General features: G+C 33.4%; 3 protein-coding genes and 1 long non-coding RNA gene across 4 annotated transcripts; 2 read left to right on the forward strand and 2 right to left on the reverse strand.

Moving 5' to 3' along the window:
* Positions 1–68: 68 nt before the first annotated feature.
* On the reverse strand, positions 69–3,831 carry Mrgn1 (Mahogunin ring finger 1). Its single transcript, XM_011145878.3, has 9 exons — positions 3,491–3,831; positions 3,224–3,342; positions 2,866–3,131; positions 2,637–2,778; positions 2,349–2,552; positions 2,028–2,270; positions 1,465–1,625; positions 1,109–1,376; positions 69–836 (listed from the first exon to the last, which is right to left on the reverse strand). The coding sequence occupies exons 1-9, from the start codon at positions 3,576–3,578 to the stop codon at positions 657–659; spliced, it is 1,671 nt and encodes a 556-aa protein (XP_011144180.1). The 5' UTR covers positions 3,579–3,831; the 3' UTR covers positions 69–656.
* A 479-nt stretch (positions 3,832–4,310) lies between these two features.
* Noc2 (Nucleolar complex protein 2) lies at positions 4,311–7,288 on the forward strand. The gene is made up of 10 exons (XM_025304258.1): positions 4,311–4,581; positions 4,707–4,825; positions 4,914–5,023; positions 5,101–5,258; positions 5,344–5,568; positions 5,657–5,845; positions 5,922–6,041; positions 6,138–6,269; positions 6,349–6,564; positions 6,645–7,288. The coding sequence occupies exons 1-10, from the start codon at positions 4,429–4,431 to the stop codon at positions 7,164–7,166; spliced, it is 1,944 nt and encodes a 647-aa protein (XP_025160043.1). The 5' UTR covers positions 4,311–4,428; the 3' UTR covers positions 7,167–7,288.
* Positions 7,289–8,517: 1,229 nt separating this feature from the next.
* On the forward strand, positions 8,518–12,323 carry LOC105185981 (FGGY carbohydrate kinase domain-containing protein). Its single transcript, XM_011145880.3, has 12 exons — positions 8,518–8,687; positions 8,772–8,889; positions 9,342–9,605; positions 9,684–9,795; positions 9,875–10,112; positions 10,184–10,311; positions 10,410–10,592; positions 10,761–10,968; positions 11,039–11,189; positions 11,274–11,348; positions 11,703–11,977; positions 12,239–12,323. Exons 3-12 carry the CDS (start codon positions 9,429–9,431, stop codon positions 12,321–12,323), a joined length of 1,632 nt encoding a protein of 543 aa, XP_011144182.1. The 5' UTR covers positions 8,518–8,687; positions 8,772–8,889; positions 9,342–9,428.
* Positions 12,324–14,355: 2,032 nt separating this feature from the next.
* On the reverse strand, positions 14,356–15,393 carry LOC112589775 (uncharacterized). The gene is made up of 3 exons (XR_003113776.1): positions 15,342–15,393; positions 14,503–15,261; positions 14,356–14,414 (listed from the first exon to the last, which is right to left on the reverse strand). It is a non-coding gene; the product is annotated as an uncharacterized LOC112589775 (long non-coding RNA).
* Positions 15,394–18,363: the final 2,970 nt, after the last annotated feature.

An 18,363-nucleotide genomic window follows, 5' to 3' on the forward strand; every position in this document is an offset into this window, starting at 1 on the left:
AAATTTTATCGCATTCTACTTTAAATAGTAATTGAACATCTTTCATGAGAAAAACAGTAGACATAAAATAAAATGGAAGCACTTTTATTATCTAATGTTAATTTTCACGGGAATTTCATACATAACTTTACAATTTACCATCTAAAAAATACTACACCATAACATCCTTTACAAGTACTGTCCCAGTCTTTATAATTTGACAAGTACACAAACACATATTGCTCTCAATTCTAACGGTTAATTAAAAGGATAAAAAATTGTAACAAATATAATTTCTTCGTAATTTCTACTTTTTTACAATAGTAAATGTACAGAATAGAAAATATCTGTATTGAGATTCTGGACTAATTGCTGCAACCGTAATAAATTATCTTAAAAAAAAAGGGGGGGGGAGAAGAGAGAAAAAGAGAATAAGAAGGAAAATCGCGCGTAATATTTCACAGTGTTAGAAGTTAGCTTTATATGTCATGTTTCACTGAGAGATCATTTAAGATTTCACGATCCATTACAGATGCAGCAAATAGCTCGGAGCCTTTCAATAAATAACACGATTATCACTTATTCGATTTACACGAAAGATAAAAGATCATTTAAACGATACGAAACTTAACAATGATATATATACTATATGTAAAAATATGTCCTCGACTATCCCTTTAGTGCGATTGACACACATCAATCTCCGCATCGTTTAGGTTCTCCGTGTTCTGAATCTCGTCGTCCATGTCGATGTCGCGAATTCTATGGGAATGTATGTCTGATGCCTCGGTACTCGTGGTTGCGTCCAACAACGGTGACAATCTCTCCGCTTCGCTATCTTCATCCTGCCCTTGGCTCTTTAATGTAAATACACATGATAAATATACAAGGATACAAATATAACAAATATAAATCTGGTGCTACGCGCAAATTAGGATCAATTGCAGGCTACGTCACTTAGAGTTAATTTCAATCAATGAAATTTTCTTCTATCTATGAAATCATATTATTATTATTACAATAGAATCATTGAATCAATTTCAGTAAATCGAAAACTGTGCAACTAGAGCCTTGCTGAATATACATGCTGAAAATCGCTCGAATTTTTTCCTATGAAATTAAGACGTACTTCGTATGAAGAAGCAGGTTTTTCTTCGTTGACCAATCTTAGCGTGTCGCATGTTCTTAAACTAGATTTGTCGCGTGAATGCATTGATTTAGCTCGCACCGCCGGTGACCTGTTATGTAGTTCCTTTTGCGATCCCGAATGCTCATCTCTCGCCAATAACACAGACATTTGGAATTCAGGAGTCGGACAAGCGGTGCCGCTGGATCTAGCTGACATATCGACTTCTTTGGCGGATATATGTTTTGAAACTGGTGTACGTTCAGCCGAGCTGCAAAATACACATTCTTCTACATGCATTGCATTCATAGATATACCAAAAACCATAAAGCTACCACACGTCGACCGATCGTACGTACCGATTTAAGGTTTCAGCGGCTTGAATGGCACTCGCTGTATCTGTATCAGGTGTGTCCGGGGATTCCGGCGCGATAATGGCGGTTCGTGGAGTATAGGGTCCATTTAAAGCCTCTATCAGAGACACCGCTTCGTAACCTGATGGGATATTTTCGCAGCCTCCCTACATACAATTGTGAAATTTACAGCAACTGAACACTGATAATAATAAGAAAGACGAGGTGTATGTTGAGATACCAGCTAACACTAAAATTACCGACGATCAATAGCCTATTTTATTTTGTCTATATTTTTTCCAATCAAATGATGGTTTGAAAAACAGGTTTTCGAAGAACATAAAGAAAAAATTATTCATTTTTCATTCATTCATTCAATGCTAATTAAAAGTGTAAACCGCATCGTTATAAATTTTTATAATTTATGGAAAGAATTACAAAGTGAAATTACACTTTTGATCACTTTCGTAATTCTAGTGTTAATTGTATATTATTGTAAAATACGTATAGTGACGATTATAAAGAAAAAAAGAATGCTGTAACTTATTCTTAATTATCTGTACAATTACCTCTGGTAATGGTGGATTGGATATAATAGTACCCGTCGCCTTTTGCAGAGCTTTAATCTGCAGAAGCGCGCGGAACGGCGCACGACATATCGGACAGTTGTTCGCTTGATATCTTAAGGAATCGGCGCATCCGTTGCACAAACACAAGTGTCTGCATGGCAAGATTAACGTATCGCGTACGTCGCACATACAAATGACGCACTCGGAACCGTTGTCTTCAGTATCTTCGTCGCTACCTTGTTGCTGCTCAAGAGGAAAGTGAAATATAAATATGATGAAAAGAGAACGCTAAGAGAGTACCAATGCAAGGTACTCCTGTACCTTTGCGTTCTCGGTATTCTTATTTTCGATCCCATATATCTCTTGTAACAAATAACAGAGGCCATCGACGTAGAGTTTCTGTTTAAGGGCTTTCAACACATATGTTCCATCAGAATGTTTCTCAACCACAGCTATAGTCGTGTGAGATTGCTTGGGATCATCCGATCCTTCCTCTGCTACACAATGTATAGCTATTGGGATGATCTAAAGATTAGGGGATATACAAGAAATATTTAATTAATCAGAAAGTATCCACCTTATTATAAACAATACATGTGTTGTAAATACTTCTCTGTCCGCATTATACATCAAATCCTCTTCAGTATACAATGTTGGATCAAATATATGCGTTGATTGTGAGAATAATTGATTTGCTCCTTTCTTATAATAATATGTTTCAGAGTTCATAGATGGATCTCGTGGTATATAGCTGGATATAATAAAATATTTGGTTTATCATTAAGATTTCCTATATAATTATGTAAAGTTAAGTTTTAATTTCTTCTAATTTACATACGCGACTCCTTTTGTAGAAATCTCCTCTGTACAAAAGTAATATATTGTTATTGCGCATCTTACATCGCAATCAAACACAAACTCAATATTAAAACGATTAGGTTTCTTGTCAATATCAATGTCCTCGTAATGTTTGCCATTATGATATTGTGAAGAAGTTGACATGTGATCCATATTACGAACCAACCTTAAAGATTCCTTTCGTATATTTACTAAACTCTTTAATGTTTTTGTAGGATCATTGGGTTGTGGTGGAGGATATGGAAACTATAACGACAAAAACATAATCATTAAAATATATACTTTTGTCTTTGTGAAAATTTTGTTCAACATAAAGCATAATCTTATATCCTACATACAGGTGTTGGTCGACTGCCTAAGAAATTCAAGTCTGCATTTTCTCCAAAGAGATAGGCTTCAGGCTGAGGTGTGTCAAATCGTTCACCACCCATTATAAAATGGCTGCCAAAATAAGAACCTGTCGAGGATAATTTTATAAATTAAAAATTTGGAAATGCTATGAGATGTCATAGACTAAAAACTTTTTCATATCTCATCATATATATAGAGAGTAAAATTACACATACAAAATAATGACTTTATAGTAGTTAAAATAAATCGAATACCAGATCGCGGAGGATATTTATATGCATGGTTGGAGATAATATCAACTTCTTCGACGCCAGCATTTTGCCTACTTGTCAACGATCCCATTTTGCAATTGTTGAGCAATCACAAGCGGCAGCTCTCAATGAAATGACAGATGTGCGGATGTATTTATTATCTTCGTTCAGGAATGCTTAGCAAAAGCGTATGTATAAACAACACGTAAATATCGTTTTAGTCGCTAAACAGCGACTAAAAATTGCCACGAATTGTCACATTTATACATATAAGTGAAATTAAAACGACTCTGTCAAAGGCTATTATCAGTGAGAATATAGTGAATATAGACATCTTCTAAATTATGACCTGGAGAGTTAACTCCTTCGGCCAGTCATAAGGGTCACAAACATTGGCCGCGTTCAGTAGAACAAAGTGATCAGAGAGCGCTTAGTGATTATTGTCTGTGATTGGAGCATTCTTTTAGATTCTTCATAGACCCAGAAATATTTACCAATCAGGAACGAGATTCAGTGGTAAATCTAGTAATGTTGTCCAACTGTTGAGTCTGCTGAATTCAGCCAATGATGCATTCAGTACTACAACCGCTCGCTGAGCGCTCAATGAGCTTTTACATTTGATTGGTATATTCCTCTAGATTTAAAAATATACACCAATCAGATGCAAGAGCTCACTTAGCGCTCAGTGAACTTTTACATTTGATTGGTATATTCCTTCAGATTTAAAAATATATACCAATCAGATGTAAGAGCTCACTTAGCGCTCAGTGAGCGGTTGTAGTACTGAATGCACCCAATTACAGATAGAGTCGGTATCGGGATCGTGCACTCTCTACTACGTAGCACAGACTCGATGATTATAATACTACGCAACGTTGCACTCACGTTGATGGTGACGGAATTTTGCTGCTTGTGCGTGTTCAAATACAGCTGAACATAAAATGTCATTAATGAAATTAAAAGAGATAGATCCGGAATTTTATAAATATTTACAAGAAAATGACAAAAATCTTTTAGAATTCAATGTATCAGATGATGAAGATGATGATTCAAATGCCTCTGACAATAAACATGTCCCTAACGAAAACCTAGAGGTATATAATATATATGTTCTTTTATAAATTTAAAATATTTCTTAAATATATCTTGACATGTTAATAGAACATAATAGACATATTAATAGAATATAAATGATAAATTAATATATTAATATTAATAGATTGCTAGTGATGACAGTGATTTTGAGTTAGAGGATACAAATATCAATGAGGATGATTCTAAAAACAAAATTACACTGCAGTTGCTGAAAATTTGGCAGGAGAAAATACAAACAGACAAGTAAAATTTTTCCTTAGTTGGCACATTGTTACATTTATTTTTCATGAAATATCTAACAATATATTAAATATATAATGTCAATTTGTAGATCATTAAATATGATTAAATGTGCTGTGGATGCCTTTCATGCAGCTGTGGAAACTGTTGCTGAATCAGCTGACCCAAGCACATTACGATATAAAGTAGAAGGAAGTGCAGGTCAGATTTAACTTTTATCTAATAACTGATTAGTTCTTAGATAATTATATTTTAATATGATTAATTTATATTTTCAGTATTTAATGGTGTAGTTCAGTTGTGCATAATGCAATTACCTGAAGCGTTTAAATGTTTTTTAAAGCTTGACTCAACATCTATTAAGGAAGTTCATAAATGTAAAAAATTTCCAAAAGTACAAGGTATTTTAAAAACCTACTTAGCAGATTTAATTAAGGTATGTAAATTTTTACTTATATTTTCTATTCTTATAACTTAAATATATTGAATATTGCATTGTAACAAATGTATTTTATTCGTAGATATTACAAAGTGTAGCATCAGCCAATATTATCATGGTATTTCTAAAGCATCTTTATCAAATGTTGCCTTATACTCAATTATTTTCATCTTTAACAAAACCATTGCTAAGGATCTTATTGAAACTATGGTCAACTGGAGAAGAAAATGTTCGCGTTGTAGCCTTTATAAATATATTTCGTATTGCAACAAATCCTACAAGATCTGTGCTGGAGATGCTATTAAAGGTAAAGTCCACAGTACTGTAAAAAAGTTGGAAATTAGTGCGAAAATATTTTTCAGCAGTCGTATTAAATTGGAGTTCTTTGTTTATAGAACATGTTTGTAAAATATGTAGAGAATGCCAAATTTGTTTCACCCAACACGCTACCAGAGATCAATTTCATGAGACTCTCTTTGGCTGAGATTTATCTACTTGATCATAACCTTTCCTATAATCATGCTTTTCTTTATATCAGGCAATTAGCCATTCATTTAAGAAATGCTACAACATTAAAGAAGAAGGTAATCAATTATGGGTATTTCGAAAAATTATGAAACTTATTTTTAATGTTTACAATATCTTATCTTTTTTTTTCAGGAAAATTTCCAAGCTGTATATAATTGGCAATATATAAATTCTCTACGTTTCTGGACAGAGTTGATAACCAAGACAAAAAAACAATCGATGCTGCGTTCTTTATTATATCCTTTAGTGCAGGTATTATTTGTTTTTTATAAGAAAGTATAAAAAAGAAATTATATAACGGTTGTGCGTAACTGTGTTGAATTGTTTGTTATTTGAATTGGTTTCTAGATAATTACAGGGACAATAAAAGTCATCCCAACTGCACAATATTATCCATTGCGATTCCACTGCGTGCAAATGTTAATTATTATTTCTAAGCAGACTGGAATGTTTATACCAGTTTTACCGTTTCTTCTTGAGGTATAAATTGTTCTAAAGTATCTCTTAATGTAGACTTATTTGATGAGAATTTCATATATTCATTTTTTTCTCCCTTTAGGTACTGGATTCCTATGATTTCAACAAAAAACACAAGACTGTATCAATGAAACCTGTACCTCTTACATGTATATTGAGAATGTCAAAATCTCAACTCGTGGAAAATGGCTTTAAGGATAGTGTCATTGAAACCATTTATCAACTTATATTAGAAAATGCAGCAAATGAAAGTCACATGATATATTTTCCAGATGTATACATTCCTTGTCTAATACAGGTATGTGAAAAATAGCATCATATATTTTATAGTAATCTATTTTTATAAATGTCAAATATTAAATTAAATCACATTTTTAGTTAAAAGCGTTTCTAAAGAAATGTCACGTATCGAATTATTGCCGAAAGATCAAACAACTCTTAGACAAGATCGAAGAGAATAGAAAATACATTGAAACTGAGCGTATCAAAGAACCTATTGCTTTGAAGAACATGGAGGAGATTACAAATTGGGAAAATAGGATAAAGACGGGCGGCACTGCAATAGCCAAGTTTTACGCTTCATGGATTAAAATTCACGAATCGCAAAAACTTAAATTACTTACGAAAACTGAGGAAGTGTCAGAATATAAACTGCCCGTTGTAAAAAAATCGAAAAAACGAGAACTTGAACAGATTAAAGAACAGAGTGAAGAAGAGAGTGAATTTGAATTTCAGGTAAAAGAAACAAATAATGATGTTCAACAAAAGCCAGTGATAAGTAAGCTGAATAAACCAAAGAAAAAGAAAATGAAAAGATTCGAAAAGAATATCGAAAATGAAGATTTGCCAAAAGAAGACACCGACATCGTTCAAGATATAAATAGCGATGATTGGAATTAAAAATACATTTGTATAACCATTGTTAAAGTAATAGTGTAATAATTAATACAAAAATGGTGTAACAATACAAAAAAGTCATGTATTTATTTACTTTTAAATAATACAATCAGTGAAGACTTGAATGAACTTCCTTTTCATTCTTTAACCAAACAATGAATATAACATTACTTTAAACTTTCATTTTGAATTAAAAGATCTTTTCTGTATACATATTACAATTCTATTTTATATTTTACATATTACAACTCTAGTTTTAATTATCTGATGCTAGATCATGTCTAATAAAGAATTATTGTATGTAGTTTTAGAGCTTTTGCAGAAATATTTGAGTTTTCTATTTTGATTAAACTATTTATATAAAAATTGATGTCTCAAATAACATTAGTTTTAATTTTTTTAAAGTAATATGTCTTTATAGCAACTTAATATTTTATTTTATATATAATATAAAAAAGATAACATTTACATAAAAAATAGGACTCAAATCTTGGTCTTAATATGTACATAATTAAATATAAAAACAATTTGTAAAAATAAAAATGATTACTTTATGTATATAATAATACTATGTATATTTGTATATTGTATAAACGGAGTTTAAACTCCGTTTAAAGCAAGTTGGGGAACTGGGCCTAAAAGGTTACAGTAGCATCGACGAAGTAATACTAAAGATTGTCAGCTCTGGGTAAATTTTCGTATTACTAAATCCCGAAAGGTTCGAAGATAATTGAAGAGCGATAATACCGACTGTTATAATCAAGATCGTGAACTCAACAATCAATCAGACAAACTATAATGGTGTTTTTTTAAATAATACGGCTCAACGATAGTTCGAGATAATTTTTTACTTTTAAATGAGATGCCACGAATAATATTTAGATAAGAAAGATTATTATTTTCTAATTATATGACTTAATGACGGATTTTTTTTTTGTAACGATTTAATGACGAAAACAAATTTTTTATTTTTTATGAATATAATGAAATAGCTGATATACATATATAGAATAGATTTTTATTTTCATTATGTACAAATTAAATGCAACATGTATTATTTGAGAGAAAGTAATGCAAAAATCGAACTATCTATTTTTCTAAAAATAATAAATATAGAATAAAAATATTACTTCGTTTCTTATCATATATATGAACATTATATATTTCTTTCTCTTGATTGTAAACACCTTTAAATATTATTACTAACAACCAGATGTTAAATAGTTATGACAAAATTATAAAAATTTATTGATTATTTTCAATATTTTCGAGATACTGATTTCGAGAACTGATTTCTTAAACATCAATCTTCTTTATTGTCTATTTTTAACTTATATTAATTACATGTGTCAGATCGATCAGGTGAGGTTGGATAGCGTCAGTGTCAAGCAGTATCAAGCGTACAGCTTGGTACGGTGCACGTGTATAAGCAATGATGATGAAACAGGTTTTGTGTTATGACCACGTGGCGTACTTTTTATGCCTATTGTGCGACCGATGTATATATTTTTTGAGATTTACACCGTATGTATCTCATATATAGAAACGTTGTCATAATTAAAATGATTTTAGACGAATGAGTAAACGCTATCCTATTTAAATTTTTAGATGTTACAGGGTGAATATGTGACGACATTGTTCTAGATAATGTTATAATAAAAATGTACAGTGACTTTGTATCAAACAAGTATATAATGGAATTCCAAGATAGAATCTAAAATTTAAGGTAATTTATACAAATGTTTATCTCTATATGTTATATCTTTATATTATATGAAATGTTATAAATAAGACAAATGTTATAAATAAGACAACAATTTTGTCACTTAAACTCATATATTTCAAGTAAATTTTATGATTTGACATAATAAAATTCTGGCTTGCACCATATGTTGCATAAATGTTTAATGTTTCACTTTTGATTCTTGATTGTAGCTGTTAATAATTTGTGGGAAGTGAATTATATTTTTTTATGTTCACCAACCTGAGATCTATACATGTACTACTGGATTAAATGAGCTTTAACAGATAATGTGCTACACTGTTTAGAGTCTTTATTCACACCATATCTCCTTTGTAATTAGTGTTATCTCAGGGTCATGTCATCTTGGAATATAAAGTCAATGATCAACATGCACTATGGTCGGCTGATAATCATGATTCATTCCTCACTTACAGCTCGTGTCTAAGTTCTATGTGGCAGGCTCAGTTGGTTCTATTTGGCGGAAAGTAACAGATGTCAGTTTTAATACAACTGTGACAATCATGGATTATTTTGTGGGTGTGGATGTAGGAACAGGTAGTGTTCGAGCAGCATTAGTCAGCTCAAATGGAAAAATAAAGAAAATAGCTACATGTCCCCTTGAAGTATTCAATCCTGCTCCAAACTTCTACGAGCAATCTTCTGATAACATTTGGAGTGCAGTATGCCACGTCGTCAAGGTAGAATATTTATCGAGATAATTAGAGAAAACAGAGGCTAAGTTAGATTTTTCACTTTATCTATACTTTTACTTGCAGTCTGTAGTCGCTGATATTTCTGCAGAAAATGTTAAAGGAATTGGTTTTGATGCCACCTGTTCACTGGTAGCTATAGATAAAACTGGTTCATCCGTGACAGTGAGTCTTACAGGTAAAACCAAGAGACTGATGAATATTTTCCGCTTCAATCTCATATCTGTGACATGTAAATGAATATACTGATTGTTCAGGTCAAGAGAAATCGAATGTCATATTGTGGATGGATCATAGAGCACACGAGGAAGCTGAATTTATCAATGCTATAGGTCACGATATACTACAATACGTAGGCGGCAAAGTTTCTCTCGAGATGCAAACACCGAAGATGCTGTGGCTTAAGAAAAATTTACCCGCTTCTTGGAATTCGGCGGCACTGTTGTTTGACCTACCGGATTTTTTAACGTGGAAAGCCACTGGATCCGAGTCACGGTACGTTATCAATGCAGACTTTTTGATACGAAGAGCAATCGGGATCTCTTATTCCTTATCTTTTATTCTAGATCTTTGTGTTCTTTAGTATGTAAGTGGAATTACAGCGCTAATCCCAACGGTAAACACGGCTGGGACGAAGATTTCTTCGAACAACTTAATTTGCGTGACCTTAAAAAGGACAATTGGAGAAAAATAGGTAAAAGCAGATAATACGAATACGAATTGTGCGCAAGAAAGTTACGCGAGATCGCGAATATCAAATGATATTCATCTCAGTATATTTTTTATATGTAGGTAGCGACGTGAGGATGCCGGGCGACGCAATGGAGTCTGGTTTATCGGCGAAAGCTGCTGATGAATTGGGATTATTGAAAGATACTCCAGTCGGGACGTCGCTGATCGATGCACACGCCGGCGGCCTTGGCATGATCGGATGTTATGCACCGGATGTATCTCCAAATTTCTCCAATCGACTAGGTACGGCGAAGTACCGTTAATGATATTATATATCGCGATGTTACCTGATATTACATAGATATATAAATATAGATATATAGATATTATGATACATAACGTTAAATATGATGAACATTGCCTTGTGGAGAAGAAAATTTAGCATATTATCGTATTGTCCTCAATTTGCAGCTTTGATCTGCGGTACTTCGACGTGTCATATGATAGTAAACGAGAACAAGATATATGTGAGCGGCGTCTGGGGGCCGTACTACAGCGCGATGGTGCCCGGTTTGTGGCTCAACGAGGGTGGTCAGAGTGCCACCGGGAAGCTGCTAGATCACATCATCGATACTCACCCGGCGACGCCGGGAATCTTGAAAAGTTTGGCTGGCAATAAGTGAGCATAGTGTGACCAGGTTGACGTGTTGATGGGACAACGACAATTTCGACATTGTGTTTTATTTCAGACACATCCAACAACACTTGTCCGAGCTGTTGCACGTGATGGCTGAGCAGAGAAATTTGCAGAACGTATCGTACCTGACGAAGGATATACATGTGTGGCCGGATTTCCACGGTAATCGCTCGCCCCTTGCTGATCCAACACTGAAAGGAATGGTATCGATACATACATTGGATTCTTCCTTAAATATGACGCCGTGCATTGTGAAACAGATATAGTTTTTACACTCTGCATTTCAGATATCCGGATTATCTTTATCAGTGGATCAAGAGAACTTGGCATTGCTATACTTAGCGACGGTGCAAGCATTAACGGTATGTCGTAAGTTAAATAGAATATTAACGGTCGATTTATCGAACGTCGATAAATTAATTGAGTGATGCAATTTTTTGTTTATTTCGCGAGGATAAAATTAAGATCGATATTAAAGTTCTTTAAATACTTGATCGCAAAGGAATTACGTAGATACCTGTTACGTGTTTTTGTATGATTATTTATGACTAGAATTTATTATTGAAAGCAACATATTATTGCTTTACTATCATTAGAAAAGATGTCAGTATTGATATGCATAAAAAAATCTCAATCTCTTGATAGATAAGACAAATAATACATTTATTTCTTGATCACTGAAACACTCTGTATTAAAAGATAAATTTTTATTATAGTATGGTACAAAGCATATAATAGAAACTATGATGTCTGCTGGACATAATATCGAGACTATATTGGTTTGCGGTGGGCTTAGTCAGAATCAACTATTCATCCAAATACAAGCTGATGTATTAGCATTACCTGTACTTTGTCCCTTGGAACGGGAATCTGTTTTAATTGGCTCCGCGATTCTTGGAGCGTGTGCCACGAAACAATGTTCTATGCATGAGACTATCAAAAGAATGGCTGGATTGGCAAGTACAGTGAAACCGACGAACGAATGTTACAAGTGAGTATACGATCAATAAATTAAAAATGTATAAAATCCTAAAGAAGAACTGATATAGAAAAATCATGTGTGTGTAGCTTCTTGCTTTCTTTTTTGTTTAGTAATATGTATATCTTCTTTTTTGCTCAATATATTAATCGCATGTTTAAATATTTACTAAAAGTTGACGAAAAGTCAATTGCATAATTGTTAAAAAAAGCTTAGGAATCACATCATTTCTGTATGCTACTTTTATTACACATTTATCTGTGATTTTTTTAGGTATCATTTCCGAAAATATCATGTGTTCAAGAAAATGGTTCAGGATCAACAAGATTATAGAAGATTAATGAGCGAAGAACTGTAGTCTACTCTTCTTTTTTATACCATTTTAGTTCAAACGGATTAAAAACAGTGAAATCTGTCCAAAAAGTTCACCGAGTCCGGAAGTTTATATGTAACAAATAACATTCCGCAGATTCGATAAACTACCAAATGAATCTCCGATAATTCGATTAGAATGGATATTAAATATGATTTTAGTAACGCGGAATATCAAGCAATACGGTTTGAAAATACACGCGAACAATGATATTTCGCCGAAAAGTATCGAGGACTTTTCGTGAAATATTTTTATTAGTAGACGCAACAGTGGTGAATATTCTTCGTAATCGATTAATCTTATGATCTGGAAAAAGATATTGCTTTTATTAGTATATTTTTATAGTCATTTGAGCTATTATATAGCTATTGTAAAGCTATATTATAATGTCTAAAAATAGAAAGATATAAAGATTTTCTCTATCACCGAGGATATTTCATATATAATGACTGTTGAAAACAATAATATTGTATTATACTGATTTTATTGATTTTATATTGTACAAAGATCTTTTTATTTACAAATTATATTTTTTATTAACAAATTATCTTAGCACAAGCGTTATTTACATTTTGGAGAAAGACCCAGTGATTGTTTTCAATCTATTATCTTTTTTAATGATGAAGGTGAAGCAACGGACTAAAAGATTTCTCCTATTTGATAAAAATATAAGTAAAATAGAACGCTGCTGTGCAAGATCAAAAATATAAAAGAAAATAGAGTATTATCTAACTACTTACAAAAAGTAATTTATTTACCTGTTTTAAAATTGTAGCTCTCTACAAAGATCATCTTTTTCATTCATATGATCAGAGAAGAAAAATCATAATGTTATAACAAATAATTTCTAATAACATATATTACTTGGTCAAGAATTATTATATAACATGAAAAAATTATATACATAAAACATTTTGTCAAACTTGTCAAACAATTTATTTGAGACAATGTATGTGAAATATAATACTTATATTTATATTAACAGCTCTGTGGTATAATTTGAGCAAAAGCACTGTGCTTCAATATATTATGTTGCATTATTGTTTGTTCATGATGTGATTTTGATATCACTAAATATATTATCTATTTTTATTTTTATGCATTAGGTAAATAATCCTTCAATCTCATTGTTGAATAAGTATACTAATTATAACTTTTCTTTACACATACAAAATATATTTTGCATTGCAGTTCCTTGAATTTATTGAGAAAATGTGCTTTTTTTTCTCTTATACCTATGAATTTACTCCTTAATATTCAAATTTGTTTTGTCATTCACAGATTTTATTAATTTTATCTTGTAAAAATCCACTTATAGAGTGGAATGGACTTTATATCGTGAAATGTAAGAATATGGAAAAATAGGAAATATATTCAACTATACAAAAGAAAAATGAAGTTACTTCTGTTAAAGAATTATTTATGATTTATCAAGAGGGAAGGAGAGAGAGAAGGGACAAAGAGAAAGAGGGATCATCAGATTATCAGAAAGAATATATAATTCTATAATTCATTCCTATATTTTATGTTACAGCCTGCCAGTAATTATTTTATTTTAGCTTTTACTAAATTATATTAAAACCTTTCTGTGAAGTTATATCATGCTATTTCAATCATTAGCATATTTTGACTAATAATATTGACTGCTAATGCTTAGGAACTAGTAGATTTTATTATTTTTCACTCATATATTCTTTCATCATTTTATACACATTATATTAAATATTATATTGATAGATTGCACTCTCAGATGTAAATGCAATATGAATTAATTGAATCTTTAAGAATAAACACACATAATTCACAATTCCAAAAATGATTAAAAAAAGGTCATAAATTTCATGTGCATATTTCACACCTATAAGCTAAGAAAAGTATCAAATAAAATGTTTGCAAAATCTTCATATCTTTAAATATTTAATGTTTAACGCTTAATATCAAGAGCATTATCTCGTGCAAAATCTCATTCTACATGAGATTTGTATCCGTCACACCAATAGCAATCATCACACACACAGTCCAACTGGAGGAAATTGATTTCCGATAAAATCTGCTGTCAACGTGTGTTAATGTCATCTGTTAACGAGTGATATTTCTTTGCAGCTTGTAAGCTAACATGATCTACCAATTGTTATATATATTTTATTGATTTGCATACACATACCATTCATTTCAAACGACATATGGACTAAGATCGATATTCATAGTCAGGTTTTATATTTAAGACCCAATGACATACACAGTCTGTCCCAGATACGATGAGACTGGTCCCATCAAAGTTGTGGGGACTTTGAGTTCCCCAAGGCGCACGCATCTGTTTCCGTGCGGCGCTATAGAGCGCGCGCAAGTCTCATTCGTGCGCGGAAAAAGAGCAACGGAAAGCAGTAACCGTTGGAAGCGCTCACAGAGCACGCTGAACACAGTCGCTAGTTCTTAGCTTCGATTGTTTCTTTCGTGTCGTGTGTGATACCGCGATTTTACACGCAGTCGCGTGTGTGCGAGAGCAAGCAGGCAGGTGCATCGGCTCCGGTCTGCCTACACCACAGATGTCTATACTATACTAGATTGCTAACTTCGATCTTTGACCTATACAAGAGCTGTGTCCCGCCTATTTTCCGGTTCGGCCATGAAGACCGTCAAAACATGGCGGCGGTGTGTGTTTGTAGTGCGTACGTGAGTATCCGATGCGTGTGTAGTAGTGCTGTACTGTAAGTATGTGATACCTGATGTGTCTACACTGATGTGTGTCGTATCTACTGCTATTTATATTAGTAAAACTGTAAATATATAAACGAGATAATGCCAAGTACATGTTGCATTGTTAATTGCAATAATACGAATAAAAAAGGATATCACTTATTTAAGTAAGTAGAATACATTTATATATAATAAATGTTCGAGGTTTGTAATATGTGAGGGTTATCTTGCAATTAAACATTATTAATATTATTAATATTATGTTAATATTATTAATATTATTAATATTAGAATGTATTCACTTACAAAAACAACGAAAGATAGAAATCCTGCAAGTAACAGACACAAATTTATAAAATTAATATTTAATAACACATAAGTTGCATTTTATTCTTTATATGTATGTAAAAAATATTAATACAAATACTTTGACATATTTTGAACTGTATATATTCAATTTAATTTTAACCTTTACCAAACACTTAGATTAGCAACACCTTATTAATACACATATCTTTAAATGATATTCTTTCTTGTTCGTATTTTTGAAATTTACAATACTTATTCGGCATTATCTCGTTTGTAGATTTGCAGTTTTACTAACATAAATAGTAGTAGATACATCAGGTGTCACGTACGCATTACCACGCACTACTACATACGCATCGGGTATTCACATACACACTACAAACACACACCGCTGCCATGTCTTGGCGGTCTTCATGGCCGAACCGGAAAATGGGCGGGACACAGCTCTTTTGAGAAGTTAGCAATCTAGTATAATATAGACATCTGTGGCCTATACACATACAAGTCCCGCTGTGACTCGTATGCCGTGCGAGCGCAGAAATAGTTTTGTACCTTCGAGGCGCATACGCCACATCTGTGATTCACGTGCTCTGCGACTGGCAGGCACGTGCGCAATAAAGATACCAAAGGAAAAGAACACGCCTAGGTTGATTTAGGAACCTACCCTCCACTTGCAATCGACGAGAGAGCAAGAGGACATCAAAAAACCCTAAAAAGTTCTTAGCGCAGCGACATCTATGAATGAATAATGGTAGGTGAATGTTCTACCCTTCATCTACTTAACCTCAAAATTTGAGCGAATTCGGTTGATATTTTACTGTGGTTTGACATTTTATGTAAAGTCACTTTGTGTACGTCGGTCGAAAAACCAACATGGAACAAAGAGCGAATATTAAATTCTGTTTTAAATTGGGTAAAAGTGGTACAGAAACGTACGAAACGCTGAAAAATGTGTACGGGGATGAATGCATGTCCCGTGCACAGGTTTTCCGTTGGTTTGGCCGATTCCGTGACGGTCGTGAGAACCTTGCAGACGATGATCGAGCACCGCCGCCAAAAACCACTCGCAATGAAGAAAACATCGAGAAAGTCAAAGAAATTCTTCGAAGCGACCGCTGTATGTCTGCGAGACTCATCGAAGAGGAAAGTGGGATACCGAAAAGCACAGTCTATCGAATTTTGACCGAAGATTTGGGCAAACGGAAGGTCTGTGCGCGCTTCGTGTCACACACTCTGACAGACGACCAAAAAGATTGGAGAGTTCAGCATTGCAAAGACATGTTAAAAATGTCCCGAAGGAATCCGGCAAGCATGTCAGCCATTGTAACTGGTGGTGAAACGTGGTGTTTTAAATACGAGCCAAAAACAAAATGTCAGAGTGCGGCATGGAAGTCACCAGAAGAGCCAAAAGAGAAAAAATTACGCTTTCAGAAGAGCAAAATCAAGACAATGCTGACCGTTTTCTTCGATTCAAAGGGAATTGTTCACAGTGAATTCGTTCCAGAAGGTCAGACGATGAACGCAGAATATTATCTGGGAGTTCTACAACGATTGTGGGTCAGAATTCGACGAGTTCGACCGGAATATCGAGAGCCAGGCAGTTGGTTTTTGTTGCACGATAATGCACCATCGCACAAAGCCATCATGGTACGTAAATTCTTGACCAAAAAAGGCATCATTGTTATCGATCATCCACCGTATTCACCTGATTTGGCTCCGTGCGATTTCTGGCTATTTCCCAAACTGAAATTGGCGATGAAAGGAAATTGTTTCGATACCATCCCGGTCATCCAAAAGACTTCGACCGCCATACTAAAGGCCATTCCAGCCGATGAGTATAAAAAATGTTTCGAAAAATTTGTTGAACGTTTCCAGCGCTGTATTGACTCAGAAGGAGACTGTTTTGAATAAACAAGAATAAAAAATCAAAATAATAAACGCTTTGTATTTTTTTAGACCAGTCTCATTGGATCTGGGACAGACTGTGTATATAACTAGATCAAGCATTCCCTCGAGGGGAGTGAAGCCGGAAGTTGGCAGTTTACGATAGAGTGAGGACGTTGCATGGCATTAAACCTCTCTCACTCTATCCTATAGACTGTCAAAAGTAATATGGCGTACGACGTATGGACTAAGGTCGATATTCATAGTCAGGTCTTATATTTAAGACCCAATGACATATACGACTACGTAAGTCATGTGAACGTTGAATGCAAATATATGAGCACAGACTTCTGCATAACGCATAATACACAACGCATAAGAGAATCAACCAATCAGAGTTCTTCATTTCCCTCCTCAGGACAGAAATGAAGAACTCTGATTTGTTGATTCTCATAAGCCCCTTGCACAATGCCAAGCAACAGGTAATCACATTAAAAATAAACCAATCACAATAGATTATTCTTGTCATAGTCGATTGTGATTGCTCTATTTTTATTCTTATTGCTTGTTGCCTGGCATTGTACAAGGGGCTGTATGCGTTGTGTATTGTGCGTTATGCAAAAGTCTGTGCTCTGGCCCTATATCTGCATTAGTAAGTTAAATATATATTATAAGCATAAATAATTAATAATTACATAATATGTAGAGTTATTGATATCATATATTTTTCTGACGAATATTTTGATATGTTACATATACTATTTTCCAAAAGTTGTTTACTGTCAAACTTACATGATTAGTACTTCCTCACTCTGTTCTATACCTGTCAAACGCTTACGAACAACGTGAATAATGTGAATGTTGAATGTGAATGTGTACATTTGCATTGAATCATGTAAACATCAAGTACACAAAATATATATTAGAAAAATAAGTATCAGAATAATGCAATAGCGAAAACTGTTCAATGTAGATGTATATCTTTGCACTCAACCCAGCAAAAAATATTACATATAACGTCCTGGCTTTTCATCGTTTTCCAGTTCCCGGCCATCTTTCAATCGTGCATACTAGCGAAATATTTGTGCACGGGATAGATGTTTCTTTCCATATACTTCGCATCAGTATTACTTTT

Source organism: Harpegnathos saltator, unplaced genomic scaffold (assembly GCF_003227715.2).
Source record: "Harpegnathos saltator strain DR-91 unplaced genomic scaffold, Hsal_v8.6 scaffold6, whole genome shotgun sequence".
Lineage (NCBI taxonomy): Eukaryota > Metazoa > Arthropoda > Insecta > Hymenoptera > Formicidae > Harpegnathos > Harpegnathos saltator.